The 19,453-nt window shown below is 34.1% G+C and overlaps 1 protein-coding gene across 3 annotated transcripts in view; it reads right to left on the minus strand.

Moving 5' to 3' along the window:
• LOC123531631 (proteasome subunit beta type-3-like) overlaps positions 1-3,363 on the minus strand; it is a 24,485-nt gene extending 21,122 nt beyond the window's left edge. The window contains exon 1 of one of the 3 annotated variants that reach the window (XM_045312761.2): positions 3,188-3,363. In XM_045312761.2, the coding sequence (XP_045168696.1) occupies positions 3,188-3,190 (3 nt within the window). In that variant the 5' untranslated portion in view covers positions 3,191-3,363. Of the gene's footprint in view, positions 1-2,982; positions 3,004-3,187 lie in introns of those variants that run through there. The other 2 variants (XM_045312762.2, XM_045312763.2) reach the window with 2 other exon arrangements.
• Between the last annotated feature and the right edge of the window lie 16,090 nt (positions 3,364-19,453).

A 19,453-nucleotide genomic window follows, 5' to 3' on the forward strand; every position in this document is an offset into this window, starting at 1 on the left:
ATCAATACACTGTGACGTAATTTCAGTTACTGATGTGATTAGCTCCGCCCCGTTAACTTATCAAAGCTTGATGACTGAACTGCCTCCTAAAGCATCCTGTTTGATAAAGAGACCGTCAGTAAATCGTGTTTTATAAAGAGACCGTCTGTAAAATGTAAACTGTCATTCAGAACAGCCAACATGTTGAGAAGGCGCTGATTACCGATAATAAAAAGATTAAGAGTTGGTAAGTTGTTTGCTCCGAAGTCGGAAGACAATAGAAATAATTGTCGCAAATTGCGGCAATGATACCGACAATTCCAGCACAAAAAAAGATAAATGAATAAATTTTATTTGCTAAATGGCGAGTAAAATAGACAGTTCAAAGTCAAAGTTAAAAACTCCTTTCGGATGAGTAATAAATTTGCTACTTACTTCGAAATTTCGAAAATTATAAATCCTACTTTTACAGCATTAAAAAAAAAAAAACACACACACTTCAATCCGTCTCCTATTTAGGTTACACAACTGATATCTATGACACATTTTGATGCACATGGCAAAGTTTCCTTTATTGATTTTCGGAATTGCTCTTTGATATGGGATGAAAGTTAACTGGTTGGACATTGCTGGGTGACTGACGTAATTTGACATAATTCTACATCAGGAGTATAAAAATGTACTTTAGTTTTTTTGTGTGGATTTTTGTTATGTAGAGGATGAACAGTAAGTTTGTTGATTTTAGTATTTAATGCTGACTGTTGCAAATGCTGACTGTTGCTATTCTTATAATAAAACTATAAAATAGTTTTTCTTTTTTTAAATTCTATTACTTTACACCATGTTTTGAACCAATTAAATATGAAGACGATATTCCTGATGACGATGATGATAGGGCACTAGCCCGAACGTTCTGGGATTGAACGTGTTTTTAAAGAAGAGATCCAGGGCAAGTTGGAATCTAAGGGGGCAAGTTGAAATCAGTTCTAGGTTGCCCTGCGGGCAAGTTGGAATTCAGATTTATTTCACACACTGTAAATTATAATCAGATTCCGGTTTTCTTTCCGGACTGATGAATTAAAATAATAAACTTTGTTTTCTTTAGTATTTAAGACATGGATTATGCTCATGATTTCTTTAATTTGGTTTACTGCTTGAGTAAATAAATAACGGTGACTACTGGAAATCACTGTTAAAATCGGCCATTAAAATGTCATATTCAAATATATTCCCCGAACCCGAGTGAGACTGAGACTGAGACTAGTGAGAGCTAATTATAAATAAAGGAAGTGGCTATTCCTACGGTCCCGTAAGAATAGCCTCACAGGCTATTCCTACGGCTCTCCCGTAAGAATAGTGTAATAGCCCGCAGGTGGCTATTCCTAAAGACAGTTTTGTATGTCCATCTTGAATTGCATTGTACTGAATTAATTCAAATGGTATATTTTCGAACAAACTGTTTACCTGGTTACTTTTCAGTATCACATCGAGAGAACAGGAAGTGATTTCGAATAATTGAAAAAGCTAATTTATGTCTATATGTAATATTATTGTCATCGAAATGATATATATGTATAGATATTAGTAACAAATCAATGAATTCAATGAATGTTTGTTTGTTTTGGGTTTAATGCCGTTTTTCAACAGTATTTCAGTCAGGTAACGGCCAGCAGTTAACCTAACCAGTGTCCCTGGATTCTGTACCAGTACAAACCTGTTCTCTGCAAGTAACTGCCAACTTCCCCACATGAATCAGAGGTGGAGGACTAATGATTTCAGACACTATATGTCGTTTATCAAATAGTCACGGAGAACATGCGCCCCGCCCGAGGATCGAACTCGCGACCCCGCGATCCTTAGACCGATGCTCTTACCTACTGAGCTAAGTGGCCGAGTAGTTTACATCACAAATTGAATATCATTTGGATAGAGTTAAAAACTGTTATTCAACTATAAGGAAACGCTTTCTGTAACTAATACACTAGATGTGATGACAACAATATTGCCCACTAGACATAAATTAGCCTTTTCCTATATTCGAACTCACTACCTCTGGATGTGATACTGAAAAGTAAACAATTTGTTAATTTGTTCGAAAATACACCGGTTGAATTAATTCAGTAAAATGCAATACAAGATGGACTTACAAAACTGTCTTTAGAGCTGTAGGAATAGCCACCTGCGGGCTATTTCACTATTCTTATGAGGCTATTCTTACGGGACCGTAGGAATAGCCATAAACAGGCTGGTAACATTGCCCGATTGGGCTTACGACATAAAAAGTAATATTTCTTGAAAACTAATGAAGTTAATTTTTTCAAACTTGGTCCATTTATTAACCATAATAAATTATACAAATTAGAATAAAAACAACTTGGTTGCCTTCAGTTGGTAGAATTGGTAGAATTATTTCCCCTTTTCAGATTTTTATGACGCATAATCTTTGAAGTCCAAAAAAATATGTTCTAATGCTAAGTTTAAAACAAAAAAAGGGTTCAATGGCTTTCTAATGCTCTAAATTATTGCGCTAGTACATGAATGTTTACATTTTACTTTGCTTTCACTTACAACATCATAGAGAAATGTTAGTTTTAAAAAAAATGCTCATACATCTGCACTAGAAACGAAGTATTAACCCTAAATATATAAAATAAAGGTATTGGCGCACAAGTTTGGAGCAATAGAAAGCCATTGAACCTTTTCTGTTTTAAACATTGCATTAAAACAACTATTTTGGACTTCAAAAATTATGCATCATAAAAGTCTGAAAAAGGGAAGTAATTCTAACAAAACTGAAGGCAACAAAGTTACTTCTATCTTGATAAGCATCATATGTTATGCTTAATAAATGGACCAAGTTTGAAAGAAATATCTTTATTATTTTTCAAGAAATATCACTTTTTATGTCTTAAGCCCGATCGGGCAATGTTACCAGCCTGATAAATAAAATATTTACAAAAATTGTAATAACAGCAACTTTATGACAATTTATCAAAACTTTACCCATATTTATGCATTATACACTTAAAACACAGTGCATAATACTACATGTATATTGACTGCTCCGCGTCTAGAGGTCCGTTTATCGATACTAACCGGACCCCTAGCCACTTCCAATATTTTAACGTGAACCTTCATTTCAAAATGAGGGAGTGCAGTATTAAGAATAAGTATTTCGGTTATACACAGTTATCTAAAGAATACCTACCATTTTTGGAGTATATAGAGGCGATACTTTAACAAAAATTAATAGAAGTTTAATTTGTTGCAAGTCACTACGTCGTGGTTTGAAAAGCGCTTGCCCGGCACCAAGCGCGTTACTTACACTGATCAAAGAAAAATCTGTTCTATGCCGTACCGTACGGAGAAAGAAATGATAATTATATTATATCTCTATCTATCTATCTTCCATTCAGTCAAACCCCTTAGATGATATAGACTTTGACACGTTTACACCTTTCTTACACTGTATCTTTTAGTAGATTAGCATTGACCCAATTGGAAATAAGCTTTTAGCTTAATGGGTTATTCATAGGTCTCTAGCTTTCTCTAAAGTATAACACCTGGCTTAGAATTTTCAGTTTTATTACAAGTTTGTATCTTATCCTAGTCTTAAATACAGATTTGTTTTTATTTACCATGTATAGAAATTGGGTTTTTTATATGCTGTGATATTATATTTATTGCCTTGTGTTGTGTTTTATGCTATTGATCTTAAATGTCAATAAATAAATAAATAAACAGGGTTGTGTTGAAAAATAGGTTAAAAACAGAACAGGTTTCTAGGGGGAGGTAGACTGCCTGGCTGAACTGAATTGCGCCAAGAGAGCCAATATTCTCAGGGAGTGACTTCCATTGGACAATAGTGCGAGAAAAATGAGTGCTTATAAAAGACAGAGCTTGTTTGGAGTTGTCTGTACCCTGTAAACATGAAGTCATTGGGCCAACGACGAAAAGCCGTCAAAGGATAATCGTTGTTGGGCCACTGTTGGCCCAAAAATGATTAATAAGCATTGTAAATTCAGCTGTCGGGCCAACGTTGAACCAACTTTAAATTTCAGTCAGAGATATCTCTGCATTGACCCAATATTGATTTTCAGGGAAAGACTTACACATAGAAAACATCGTTGGCCCAACGTTGGCCCATCAGAAGTAATAATATAATGATTATATATTTTATAATTCACTGTTTCATTACAAGCCCCTACAGATAAACAGGCTGTGTATGTGAAACATGCAGTATTTAATTAGATACTTTTCTGCACCAATTCGAAATCATAGTTTGGACAAATTAAACTTAATACTTATATATCTGCAGCCGTATAGTATTTTTAACTATTTCAAATCTACTACCTGGAGAATCTAATTTGTGAAAAAAAAAATTGAAGAAAATGCTGCTATAACAAATACTTAATCTTGTACAATCATAAAATGTTTACAATAAACCTGTTGAATATTCCAGAACATGCATGAACTCTCGTTAACCTGGGTTATGTAAAAATCCCAGAAAATGTGGTTAATTTTACTCTCTGAGCGAGATTTATCGATGCATAGACAGTGAAGTAAAGGAAACTATTATACATGTGATAGATCTAGATTTAACAAAAATCCGGTCTACTAGCTATAAACTGTAAGTACATGAGAAGTTTTTGAATATTTTTGATAAAGTTGTGGACTCTTATAGAGAATCTCTTTTTATAGCCTGTATATGTATGTAGTATCCATGTGACTTGAATCTATGCTAAATATTTTTATCTAAAACTCGTGGATGGCACTAGTGTTGAGTATTTAATTCTGTAAATAAAATAACTCATATTCTCATTAATTTTAACACATTTTTTCTCGGTTATATACAGGCAAAAATTAATTTCATACACTTTAGGCAAGTTTATGTCCATAGGTTTATTTGCATCTGTATAGTTATTGTTATAAATTTGACGTGGATGGTTTAATCAACATTATGATTTTCAATTTTTTACAGGGTGCTGTTCAAGAGAGTAATAATGTAGTGCACAGGAAAAAAGAAAGACAGAAAGCTGCAATTTCAGTGAGAAAAGAAAACAATCAGACTTGTGCTGACAGAACTTGGATATATAATGAGTTAAAATACAGACAGTAATTCATTTTAATTGGATGTAACCATTGACTGGAGAAAGAAAAATGACATATTTTTTTCAGTTAGACTTTTAAAAGGCTGGAATCAATATTTGACGTGTTGTAGTGATGTTCAAATATTCGATTTTTTTTTCAGGAAACTTGCAATCAAACTTTAAATAAATGTTAGATTTCTTCTTGTTAAATGTTAAACAAAATCACATTCATTTGAAAATAAAACATGTACATAATAATATTAGTGTTAGTTTATTTATAGCGTTGGCACCCTTCTTTTGGCCAACAAAGAAATAGAGTAGACCCAACGTTGGACCAACCATAATATAGACGAAAAAATGCTGTTGGCCCAATGGAGGGCCAACGATAAGTGTAGGGTACCAGTTGTTGGCCCAATGGAGGGCCAACGATAAGTGTCGGATACCCATCGTTGGGCCAACGGTGTGCCAACCGTTGGGCCAACGTTGCGCCAATTAGCAAAATGGCGTTGGGCCAACGTTGCCAATCTTCGTTGGGCCAACGAAGAGTCTGCAGTTGGCCTAACGTTGGGCCAATGCCTGCCTGCTATCTGGGTAGGCCATAGAGTGGGATAGACGACTTGCGCTTTTACTTGGAATTAAGTACGGTTCTGGAGAAATAGCAACTAAATTATGGGTGATGTTATAGATCATAACCAGTAGTTGGTCAATACGACGTAGGTCAAGTCGTCTGCAGTTTAGGGTGGTCAATATGTCGGTTACACTGGAGATGCGTCCATAGTTGCGCATTGCCCATGGAGTAGCTCGTCTCTGCAACAGATTTGATTTGTCCGATACCAACACTGGATATATGGTGACCAAACAGAGGAGCAGTACTCGAGCTGGGGTCTCACTAGTGTTGTGTATGCTGTAGATTTAAGTTTGACTGAGTGGGCTTTAATGTTACGTCGGAGAAATCCTAGTGTTTGATTTCTTATGTGGTGTTCTGGAGTCTATATTTGGAGTCTATTTCGTTTTTCTTTTTGTAATGAATGTGACTTGACATTTAGATGATTTAAAATTCATGTCCCATAATGATTCCCATTTCTGGAGCTTGTTGAGATCGTCTTGTAGGTATGGTAGTATCATCTGCAAAGAGGCGGACTTTTGAGTGAGAAGCATACACAGGGAGGTCATTTATATAGATAAGGAAAAGAAAAGGACCGAGTATAGATCCCTGGGGCACACCAGAGGAGACGGGATAGTATCTGATTCTGAGCCATTGATGATAACAGGCAATGATCTGTTGTCAAGAAAAGACTTTATCCAAGACAGCGTCTTTCAACGGATGTCATAGAAGTAGAGTTTATACAAAAGTTTTTCATGATTTACCATATCAAAGGCTTTGCTGAAATCAAGAAGAATTAGGTCTACATGGCTTCTGAGATTTACAGATTTCAGCAGATCATCAATGAGAATAAGAAGTTGAGTGTTGCAAGATCTTTATTCTCTAAAGCCATGTTGAAGTTCTTAGAAAAGTTTAGAACTTGAGAAATGCTTTTCAATGCTGAACGAGACAATATATTCAAGAGTTTTATATGCATCTGATGTATAGCAGATGTGTTTGATCTGTATTGTAAAATTCAAGATTCCGGAAACTGAACTGGATATTTAAGAGCAAAACACACCCCGGAAGTCTTGTTTTGAGTTATTGAAAAGAGATTATGAATTTTTTGTTGGAGCACCAATTTTTAGCAAAGTCAATCATAAGGATGTTTTCTAATGGTGTGCTTCACTACAGTCATATTTAAGTGACTTTTCTAAGTGTTTTAAATTTGTTTCTTATGATAGAGTTTTACTGGGAAGGGATAAAAAAATCCAGGTTATGTACAAGTGTTTTTTTATCTCTTTGGTAATGCATGGTAGAGCTTTCAATGATACAAAGAGTGCAACTCCATGAAAAGCGGCGTATGGTCTCCAAATGATTTGACCTGGACGAGAAAACAATGGACAGAACTAAACAAACTGGAAATTTTGTTTCAGCATGTTTGGTCTTTTATGGTGGCATATATCTGCCACGAGATAGCTAGGTAGCAATCTCGATACTTCAAAATATTAAACAAGTTTTCTCAATAGTTGAAAGTTTCCTGGAAATATTATTGCGATAATTTACATTATTATCTCGATACCTAATTATTGTAAGAGCCCACAGCTGCCATTTATTAGCTAAATAGTTATTTCGATACTTTCAGAACTAATCTTGATATTTCGTACTTTTCTGGAAAGTTTATCTCAATAGCCTAACGTTTCCTGGAAATAAAAAACATATCTAGAAAAAATAATTTATTGCGATAATTGTTTAGGAAAATTTCACAACTTTACTGGTGAAAAGTTTAAGATATTATCGTAATCCTACTACCAAGCATCTCCTGACAGTTCCATGCATTAACGCGAAATTTATCGCTAAAATATTAATATTTTCAGGAAATAAATAAAATATCTAGAAAATATTGTTTTCTGCTGAAATGTTTTCAGAAAAAAATCACACATTTCCTGGAAAGTTTACAATATTATCTAGCGGTCTCGTGGCAGAAATATGCCACCATAGTCTTGCAATTAGTATGTTTGATGTGATATCATGATCACCAGTTCCAGGAAGGGTATTAAGTTTGTTGACAAACTTTGGTTTAGTGGTAAGAATATAATGTGCAACACCCTAACGCCTCCTTGCATTGGGTTTCTATGACATACATGAATTGAATGGATTCCATGAGTCCAAAAGACCAGAAAATATAACAACATTAATCAAGTATGGAGGGCAAATAAATCCTCAAAACTTTGTAACAAGTTTTACACTGAGCAAAATTGATATGTACGTAAACGGAAACAACTAAACTGGTGCGCAATACATAGCTTCTGGCAAAGGAATCAGAAAATCTGCGCTTTGATTTTCAGTATAATGAACTAGTTGTTCAGACTGAATGTAAAACATTTTAATGATATAGTTTCAAAAGTTTGAGTTGTCCCATTTACACCCGAAGAATCAATGTCCAGTATTAATCGATAGAAGGTTGCATGCTATTATGGACTACCCATTGACATTTTTGAATGGTAGAAAGGAGCTACAATGTGTCATTGTGACTATTGTGAGTCGGAAAACTTGCAGATTGCATGAGAATGGAGTAAGGGCGAGCGAGATGCGACACATTACCGTTCCAGTTATCAAAAAATAATAACTGTAACAAAAAACTAGAGTAATGGAGAACAACAGAATGTTTATCATAGAGGATTCACTGCTAACAGTCCCCCACTGAATGGAACACTTGTAATGGAGGAGGTCACCCTAAATTTTAGGGACAGTGGTGAGGATGTATACCTTGTATTACTCGATGTTAAAGTGAGAGCACAGAACTATAGAACTATAACAAGTGGCTCATTGATAATAAAGTCTCACTACATCTGGGAAAGACTGAATGCATTCTTTTGAATGCAAATTTTTGTACAGACAAAGTAGTGTTTTAGATTTTACCATGAGAAAAAATCTATGTAACTCACTTGTACAATGTTTGTTTGAGTATGCATGTTCTGTGTGGTATTAAAACTCTTAGGTGTAAACTACAGATAACACAAAATATAGTAATTAGATTTATTCTGAACGTTCCAGCTAGGACATCGCTATATGATTCTGATTTTAAAAAAGTAAGTATGTTCAAAATTGAAGATAGAATGAAACCGCTTTTTCTAAATCATGTACACAAGATAACCATATACATAGAGTAACATATCACGTATAGATGGTCATAATACATCGTCATTATCATCTTCAATTGTAGCCTCTCTTTAGAAGAGCATACACGCGATTCGGGATCGTGGAGTCTACTCAATGTTCATTGGTAATAGAGTTTCGCTTAAGCCGGTGCTAGGGGGCGTAAGGAGTGTAGCTCTTCGTTTCCACTACCTCTCATGAACATACTCATTAATCAAACCGTCTGTTATTGTTTTGCTTGGTTCGCTCTATGCTTCCAAGAGATCTTCTTACAGACCTTATTCATATAAATACAAGAGTATATGGAAGCTAGAATTATTGTATACTAAAACGTTTCGCCATCCTACCATAACTACAACATTGTGATGCATTGAATGTTGGCCAAGTAATGCGCGTGTGGACAGGCCGTTCAGCATACAAAGCCGGCGTTTTAATGTACTATTATAACATGCTGCATCTGTTCCGATATGAATTCTTACCGGTAGCTTTATGGTTTTTAAGTTTCACTGTATGTACACATGATGCCAAAGTACATACTGTAAACCTGTAAAAATCATAAAAAAAATATGTTTCCTTATCTAAATTTATAAGCTTATTTGTATAATACTATGGAAGATTATTTATGCAAAAATTCTATTATTGTATTTGATCAAACGCTTTATGTTTAATGACATCTATTATTGCATTTGGTAAAGTGCTTTATTCTTGATGACAAACATTATTGCATTTGGTCAAATGCTTTATGATTCATGACAAACATTCAATTGCATTTTGTCAAATGCTTTATGATTGTAGACAAATGTATGTTATGTAACGCAATTTTGATGAATATAAACACTATATGCTTGTTGTTTGATAACATACTTCCTGCATAGCTCTATATCAAATGTTCGCATGCATATACTTCTATTAGTCTGATGCACAGAAAAAAATAAACTGTTTGCATGTATGACCATACTTGTTTTTGGGTAAAGTAGCTCTTCCATAATGCGTTTTGCATTAATTACAGTTTTAAATAGGAAAAAAAAAATTTCGCACTTGGCACAGCGACAATGCACTATTCACCATACACTAAGTTCCTTGATTTCACGAACCGGGAACCGCAAATTTTGATAAATGTTAACGCTAGGGCGCCACATGTCCTAAAATTATAAGGACTGATCCCCAGGCTTGTTAAATTTTGCTATAAAGGAACAACAACGAACAAGTTCTTTTAAATTGCCAGAAATGTTTAAAAATAAAAAATTGTTTTTTTTCACTAACTTGCTTACAATCTATCCAAACAACATTAGAGTACCTTCCATGGAAAAAAAAACTTACAGAAAATGTCATAATCGTAAAGGAAAAAATGTGAAAATGAAATAAGATAGATCTCCGGTTCAAAATTTTTAGCGCGTTCAACGTGGTTATTAATAAAACCCGGGCCCAAAACCACGGAAATACCGATTCTGATTGTACGGAAACCACCGAAACTTACGGACGGAAGGCTAATATAATTACGAATGAAAATCGGGGTCGATATCAACTTACATATTTAGAATTTAGTAAAAAAAACAACACTGATTTTATGATGCCGCGAGGAACTTCTTTGATGAATGGGTTAAAACTGCGTGTTCTTTCGGGTTGCAAAACGTCTTAATATAATTTGTAAACTTGTCACGGGAAATCGTTTAAACCCATAGCTTTTGTTTTGACGACCTTTCTAATTAGTTCCCGATATTTTGTATCGTTATCATTATATACTATCTTAAAATCACGTTTTTGTCCAAAAATTTGTTATATTCGAAGAAAGGAATTCCTCTCGGGCCTCAAAGAGTTTTTGTTTCACCTGTGCATTCCCAAAGCCTAAAAATTCTTTGTGTTCGGTAACATGCCTAAAAAAATAGGTAGTAAAAAGGCAGGATTTTTTATACTTTTTTGTTCAATGAGACTTTACGGAAATTATTTTAATGTCAAAAAAAATGAATACAAATAATTTCTAATATCACTGACAATTTTAGAGAATAGAATGAGCATTTTTAAAAAACTTTTTATTAAAAGTTTTTAAAAAATCTCAAAGACCATAAAACAAATATATAGAAACAAATAGTAAAATAGTTTTTTTCACGCAGGATTCTGATATCTCTTGAACTTATCGACTGAATTGACGTACGATGAAAGTCACAAATTGAATATATTGTGGTACATTGCAGTTTGTGGCATAATCGTTTCATATTCGGCAGGTTCCTATAATTGTTTTAATAATAATATATATATATAATTTTTTTTTTTTTTTTTTTTTTTTTTTTAAGTTTTGCAAGTGATCTCTGAATAAACTGACTTACATAATTATATTAAAAATAGTTCAAACTATATAGAGTAGAATCGAGATACAAATTTTACCTTTTTCTTTTTTGTACAGATGTCTCGTAAACCGGGGTCGCGGGGTCGAATCCTGTCAGCGGATTTTGACCGTGACCCAGCAGTCCCTTCTTTCGGTGCGAGTACTGGTTACTTTCGAGGAAGCAGTCATCGAGTGTATTAAACATTAGTTGGTGAACCAAAACTCGACGCGAAAAAGAAATCTTTTAAATGGGAACAAAATTACCATTTAACTGCACTCAATATACAGAACGATTCCACTGTTTCGTGAAAAAAACCCAAGAAAAACTTAAACTGGTTAAGGTTCGTTTGGATATTTACCAATGCTCTACACTTTCAGATTTATAAATTTAGATACTTCAAATTAAACTTCAATGTTAGACATATCTTGAAAAACTTTGCAATTTATTTAGGTTGATTTGATTATTATTGTATACAAAATTTCCCTTTTTTCAGTCATTTGCTAGTGCTCGGCATTTTTGATACATAACAACTGAAGGATCGTTTGAGCCCGCTAATCATAATTTACAAATAAGTCTCGAAAAAGCAAAAATAAAATTTTGAACGGATGATGTTTCTTCAAACTCACAATTTCTTCATTAAGATTTTTTTTTGTAAATTTATCAATATCACAATGTACTGCAGACGATTTACTCTTAACACTGCTTCTTTACTATGGTTACGTGACCCACACCGGAAGTGAACTGTACTTGGATCTATATTGAGCACTTTAATGCTGTCGCATTCTGAACCTTACGTTTTGTGAGTTTTTCATTGGGTAGAAACCAAACCTATTGTAATTATGCAAATAAAACTGTTGCTCTTCTTTTGTATATACCGAGTAATTGTACGATAGTTTGCAGTTTTTACGAAAATCTGATTTGTAATTTTTCAGCTATAATTGGTTTGTTAAACTCCCCCTGTGTGGCCAAATCCATAAAGCATCTCAGAAAAGTTTTAACCTTACAATTTTTTTTTCAACTTTAACGGTAAAGAAAGTGAAAATGAGCGGGATTTTCCAGAAACAAGTTGCATCCTTCATAACTTGTTTAAATAATAGTAAAAGTTGATCTTAAACCCGAATTGCATTGTATTGAAAAATCCTTACGCAAATCGCGTCGAGAAAACACATTTTAGCTCAACCCTAAATATATATAGTTGTGACTTTTCTGTTTTTACGGAGATTAAATTATTTTTTGGGGTTTTCCCTTATATCCAAAAAGTAATTATGTTTCATTTGGTATAGCAGGGCCCATTATTAAAACCTATATGTTTTCAAATGGAATGACTAAGTAGTGTGTCTTTTTTTCACAAAAAAGGCCGGTTCACACATGTATTTAACACAAGATAAAGTATTTAATCCTAATGTATAAATAAGCGCATCGTCTTTTTAAAAAAGTACGAAAGTATCGATCTCTCATAGGGAGACACGAAAATGTAATACACATGCGCAGAAAAACAGAATACGTTGTTGCGCATGTGATATGAAATTAATTTTTTATCATTAAATCTATATTTATAGTCCTTTCCATTGTTCTAGATGTAGTCCACATGTTCAACGATAAAAAATCGTATTTTCTCGAAGGCGGAGCCAAACACACATATTGACCCTCCAGCTGTGACGTCCACACGTTATTAACGTTAAAACAATGCGACGTCGTATACAATTAACCACGAAAGATGACCTAAGGCTGCAGACATTTTTATCTAATGTTTATACTTTTGAGTAGCTGGATTTGATAATAAAACAATTGTCGTTTTTATTTTGTGGTCGATATGTGGATTTATCGACCTGTTAAAGCGATATCAAGTCGATAATTCGATCGAGGTTGATATTGCTTTTATCAGGCCGATAAATCCACATATGACCAAGCCATGAGAAAACCAAAATTTTCTATTGCGATTATTTTTTAGTTTTAACAAATTTGTTTTAGCTCGATTGTGATGAAGCTTCAAGCTTATTGTAAACCACCTCGAGTCCGCTTCCTGGAAAAAAAGTACTGGTGTCATATGAGAAGTCATGGTCTGACCCCAGTGGGGCTCGAACCCCGACCTCTGGATTGAGCGGCCACACCTTATCCCCTGACCACCGCTCCCCCATTGCGATTAGAGAAAACCCTTAGCAAACAGCATGGATCCTGACCAACTTGGGCGGATGTGGGTTTTCTCATGGCGCGGCTTTAAATATCGACCTCAAACCAAAGGCAATTATTGTATAATATCACAGGGGCAAGAAATTGAAAATAACGAAATTTTGGCGCAACGAGATATAAAACCGCTTATGATATATTTTCACGTTTAAACAATGGGAAAATTGCATTGGACTTGTGTGGGGTATAATAATTTACATCTGAATTGCACACATTTGTAATCCATGCTTTAAAATTTTTATTTTTAAAAAAAAAAGTTAACATTGTGTAATAGTTGTATAAGCATATAGCAAAGCATAGTTCGTAGTCCGACCGGGCCGGTTTTTTTTTTAATTCTGTGTTAAAAAGATATGCTAGTATTATTTCAAATATAAAAAAAAGAGAAATCAAAAAATTAAATACTAAAAACAAAAAAAACGTTAGCATAAATTGTTAAAACATGAAAGTTCATTGCTAATCACTAAACCCCCCCATTTATCCGTATTAGATATTTACCGTTTTTTTTTATTGTTTTGTTTTAAACAGACTGAGCGGGCATTTGTTTCGGGGTGGGGGTGTGTGGGTGGGGGTGTGTGTGGGGGGGGGGGGGGGGGTGGGGTCCGGGTTCGAAAATTTGCGACCGATCTTTTTAAATTTTATACTCCAGTTCATTCTTTCTACAACTTACTGTAACTCCGGGTATCATCTCCATACAAAATCACCCGGTTTTGTTTAAAGCAAATCATATGATTATCATTTGTGCAACATTTTGTGATATTTTGTTTTCAGTTTTTTTGTATTTCAGGAACAAAGACCATTACCTAAGTTATACCTCTTCTTGGGAAAAGTTTACTTGATATTTTTTATGAAATTTTGTAATTGCCCTCCCTTTAATATGAAAAAAAATTAAAAAGTGGACTATGTTTTTAATTTTGATATAACTTATTAGTTTATTTAGTTTTATATTCAAAATTTTAATCCTTCAACAACCTGAAACAAAAGGCAAGTAATGAAAACAGCGCATAGCTTCGTAGTTTTATCTATTTTTCGATCTACTTGGGTTGCGCAACCGAGATAGGCAAAAGGAGTATAATAATAATTTCATAACTTACATTTCTAGTTAATTTTCGCGAAATTGTACTTACCAATGCAAATCTTTGACAAAACCCTTTAAAATAAGAGTGTTTATATTCATATGTTCCCCAAGACAAGATATTTTCATTAAATTAAAAAATTAATATGCTAAAACGCTACTTGGTCGTGCAACCAAATTTATAAATACATCCAGTGCACGGTATAGACCCCTTCGCCTTATGTCACCATCGTTAGGTGTGAAATAACGACGTACATTTTAACAGCCTGTCCAGTTCTGTTGAAAGTATCCTGGGAAACTGCTATCTCGTGTCTGTCCGGTACACCCAAAAGACACATCGAAATGCCGAACGTATTACTCTTTGATTGAGTGTGATTCAATATCTTGTTATTTTAAAGGGCTTCGCTTATTTTCAAGTGCAATACTTTTATCAAACATACGTATCATCAATACAAAAACTTTTGCTTCTACTTTTGTAATAAAGAAATAAAATACACCATAATGGCCTTGATAAGATGACGGTATCACCATTCGTAATTATATTAGCCTTCCGCCTGTAATTTTTCCGGTGGTTTCCGTACAATTGGAATCGGTGGTTTGGGCCGGGCCGGGTTTTAATTTAAAAACCCCGGCTACCTCTTTCTACGAGAGTTTTCTTGAAGGGATCAGCTATTAACTGTATTCTCAAATAAGTAAGCTGGAGTTATCGTTCTTCATTTAAACGAAAATGGACCCGCTAACAAAAAATGAAGACATGAAATTAAAGTATATGAATAAGCAATAAGCGCATACGAAATCGTTGCTCTCTTGACATTACACAAGTACTTAATGACATTACAGTGTAAACATGTAATAACGTAATAAAAAAAGTTGATTAACAATGAGAGAACGTATTTGCTAACATTTAACTAGTCCCAATAGCCCAAATCAAGTAAATGACTAAACCCGTTCTCTTTTGCACTTGGGGGTTAGAAAAATACTTTGAAAATTATCATGAAGCTATACATAAGATACTAAGGATTTTGGCATTTAAAGCATAATTGGTTTACTTATATCCATATATAAGGTATCTAAATTGCAACATGTACATGCGTTTGTCATCAACAATAAAGCACTTTACCAAATGCAATAATAGTTGTCATTAATCATAAAGCGTTTGATCAAATACAATAATAGAATTTTTGCATAAATAATCTTCCATATAATACACTTGTGCCCTTTGTGCTTTTTTCTATTTTCCATAGAGAAGCCTATCTGCTGTCAACTGGACGAGTAGACTGGTTGGACAGATAATATATTCAAACGTCAGTAAGAGCCAGGAGTTCTGTTCCCCTTGGTGTATGTGTTCACTGTGTTTGCTTGTGTTTTTTTATGTTGTTTGCTTCTCTTTTATTTCCATAGGTTATTTCTTAGCATGTAAATGTAATTGTACAAGTTGGTATCGGAACTCACTGGAACAAAGTCTGAAAATCCAATGCCCGCTGAAGAAAGTAACACTACATTGGCAGAGGAATTTGCAGATTTCTTTTTAAGCAAAATTGAAAAGATCAGTGAATCACTTGGAAATAATGAAAGTTACGTACCAGAAAAAAGGGATGTTCCATGTTTTGAGGTTTTCAGAGATCTACGTGAAGCAGAAGTGAAAAAATTGATAAATGAACTTCAAACCAAATCCTGTGAGCTTGATAAACTACCCCCAAAAAATTAAAGATGCATCTGAATAAATTGGTCTCTTTAATAACTGACTTGGGAATTTGTCATTACGTCAAGGATTTTTTTCCCTCGAAGTGGAAACATTTCGATAGTCCGGCCTTTGTTGAAGAAGGTCGGGCGCGAAAATTGTGCTATCCAATTATCGCCCTGTGAGCATTTTGGGCCATTTCTATCGAAACTTATAGAGAAGGCAGCTCTTTTCTTATTAAATAAACATGCTAGTGAATACCATCTTCTTCCCAAGAATCATCAGCGTATAGACGCTTTCACTCATGCGAAACACTTTACTCCGAATAACCAGTGACTTGTTGGAAGGCTTGGAAAATCAGGGGGTCAGTGCCTAATTGCACTGGATCTGAGTGCCGCCTTTGACACTGTTGAACACGATATTTTAGTGCAAGTGTTACACCTCTCAGTATGGGCTATGTGGTACAGCTCTCACTGGATTGACTCTTATCTTAGGCCACGCATTTTGTAGTGTAAGTGTAGAAACTGCTGTTTCACCTCCACGCCCATTACAATGTAGCGTACCCCAGGGTAGCTGTTTAGGCCCCTGGCTCTATCTCACTTACGCAGGACTCTATTAATGTCATTCCCGAGTCAATATCAGGTATGGTTTTTGCTGATGACCAATTGCCAAAAAAACGCTTTCGGACCAACTTCATTGAAAATGAGAAACAGCTTTTCCCAAGAACTTGAAAACTGTGCATTCACCATTGATAACGGGATAAAACAGAACAAACTTAAAATGAAATACGTCAAAACCGAATTCATCTTATTCGGTAGTAGACAGCGATTTGACAAATGTTTCAATAACAGAAATTGACATTGCTGGTGACAAAATCAAATCAGTACATTGTATAAGGTATCTAGGAGCATTCTTAGATGAAAATCCTATTTTTAAGGATCATGTCAAGAGAAAATGTCAGACCGCAATGGTTAGTTATCTTAGAATCAAAAAGATCAGAAAATACCTTACTAAAGAGGCTACTGAAATTCTGGTATTATCACGGGGCATTTTACATATAGACTAATTCTAATGCAAAATTGTATGGTATTCCTCACTGGAAATTCAAAAATCAAAGATCGATACAAAACATGTGTGCCAACTCGTTTTAAGACTCAGCAAGTACGAACAGTCAAAACAATCTTTGTTCCGACTACATTGGCTTCCATCAAAGCTAGAATTGAATTTAAGATTTTTAAATGTCATGTTAATTTTTCAATCGGCCAGCTCCATCTTACTTGACTGAATTATTACGAACAACACCAAAAAGAGTTTAAGGTCTTCAGACTCTGTTACCGTTGTTACAGGTACCATTAACAAAGGTAAACATTGGCGATAGAAGTTTTCAAACTGTAGGGGCGAAACTATGGAACAAACTTCCAGTAGATGTGAGAAATTCTGATTCGGTAGACACTTTTAAGAAAAAGCTCAAAACACTGTTTTTAAAAGCTTTTAAACATGGTTTTGATTATCCTCTGTTGGTGGGCTGAATATGGTAGGGACGCTGAGTATACCTACTATGTAGTGGTTTTATAACGCAATGTTGTAGTTTTTCGCTGTACGTACAGTAATTTTTCAAATATGTCGTGTTTTCATTGTTTGATACCATTATGTATAAAAATTTATCATATTTTTCTTTTCTTTTTAAATTTGATGTACACCGCCAGTGAATATACTATGTGTAAAATTAGGCATTTAATCAAATAAAGCAGTTTCAGTTTTTTTTTCAGTTTAACTGTGAATATGCCTGTTTTAGCTATAATTTAGTCAATGTCTCTATGTGCTATTCTACCATTTATATAGTATTACTAGTTACTGTTTTTATGTAACTTTTATAAATTTTGTTTTATTTGTTTATTCTAACACGATCCACAGCAATTGCTATATAAACATATAGCGAAATCGCCTATACATGAATCTACGATAAAATATGGCTGGCTGTTTAAAATTTAAACCCCCTATGATTGTGACTTAGAGATTCTACTTCAGTTCCATTACATACGAATTATTTCGGGGTCAAACGGTTGAAACAGCATTTCAAAAACTAAATATGATAAAAAGTCATACTGACTTATGTGTAGGAACCGCAAAACACGTTCTGATCTCTACGAACAAATTCAATTACTCTATTATGATTCAGCGGTGACGTCATACATGTATGACATACAGGTGACGTCATAAGGGATGTGACTCATATAAAAGTTAATTTTGTCACTCGTAACACAGGGTCAAATCGCCTATTTGATGATTCTATTCATAATTATTTGCGAGCTGTTAGATTACTTATTTATAATACTTCTAAAAATTCTGATAAAAGAAAAAGTATCTATACGTTCCATTGGCTATCACACTTTCTAAACATAGGGTAAAATTGTAACAGCATAGACCCGAAGACGTTTACCTGAAAATGTAGTACGTAAAAAAACGAATTATTTGCGTTTTAGAAACCCAAAATAAAATATGTTCCAATAAATTTTTTCAATTAATAAAAAATTGGCAGTCGTTTGGATGCGAAAAATTAAATCACTCGTGCTACGCTCTCGTGATTTAATTATTACGCATCCCCCACTCCTGCCCCTATTTATTAACTGATAAAATATAGGAACAGATTTATTATTTCTTAATTAAAATATGTCTTAAAACTATTAAAGTAATAATGATTACTATTATTTTTATGTTTTCATGAATTTTCTTTATTACTATTATTAAATTGTCTTAAGTATACTTTAAACCTTTCATAAATACTAGTTGTTTTAATCTAAATCTCTTAACATCTTACTCAACATATATATGTTTCAACATGCTTAAGCACATTATTATGTATTCCTTTTTAGCTGCTTTATCATTGTTAATCTCTGTTTTATATCTGTCTGTAGGAAAATAGCTCATGAGCTAATGTTAACTTGTTATATTGTATCCGACATAAAATAAAGCTTCTTGTATCTTGTATCTAGCTCAAAACTGATTAGCGCAAGCTGCCACGTACATAAGTTTATTTCAGTGCTAAATTTAACACAATTAATTGATATTACATTCCTTTTGATGTTTCGATGAGTGTCTGCGCTGCTGTGGTTTACGATGTAGGGTAACTGTGATTCAGGACCGTAGCATTCCCTTTTGAATATTCATCCTTGTTTTTCCCTTCATCCCCATCCCTCTATATTTTGCATAAAATTAAAATGTACTTGTTGGACTTTTAAAGCAACCCGTCTATAATATTTTTCCGTTACAGCTTCTTTTTGTTGTGGTCCTACTTTGCAAATGCGTGACTCTGAGGCTGTGTTTGTGGTGCTCTGTGCTTCCGAAAAATCTACTGTTGCCTATTAATATTTATCTTTT

The sequence above is a fragment of the Mercenaria mercenaria genome, chromosome 11 (assembly GCF_021730395.1).
Source record: "Mercenaria mercenaria strain notata chromosome 11, MADL_Memer_1, whole genome shotgun sequence".
NCBI classification, from domain to species: Eukaryota; Metazoa; Mollusca; class Bivalvia; order Venerida; family Veneridae; genus Mercenaria; species Mercenaria mercenaria.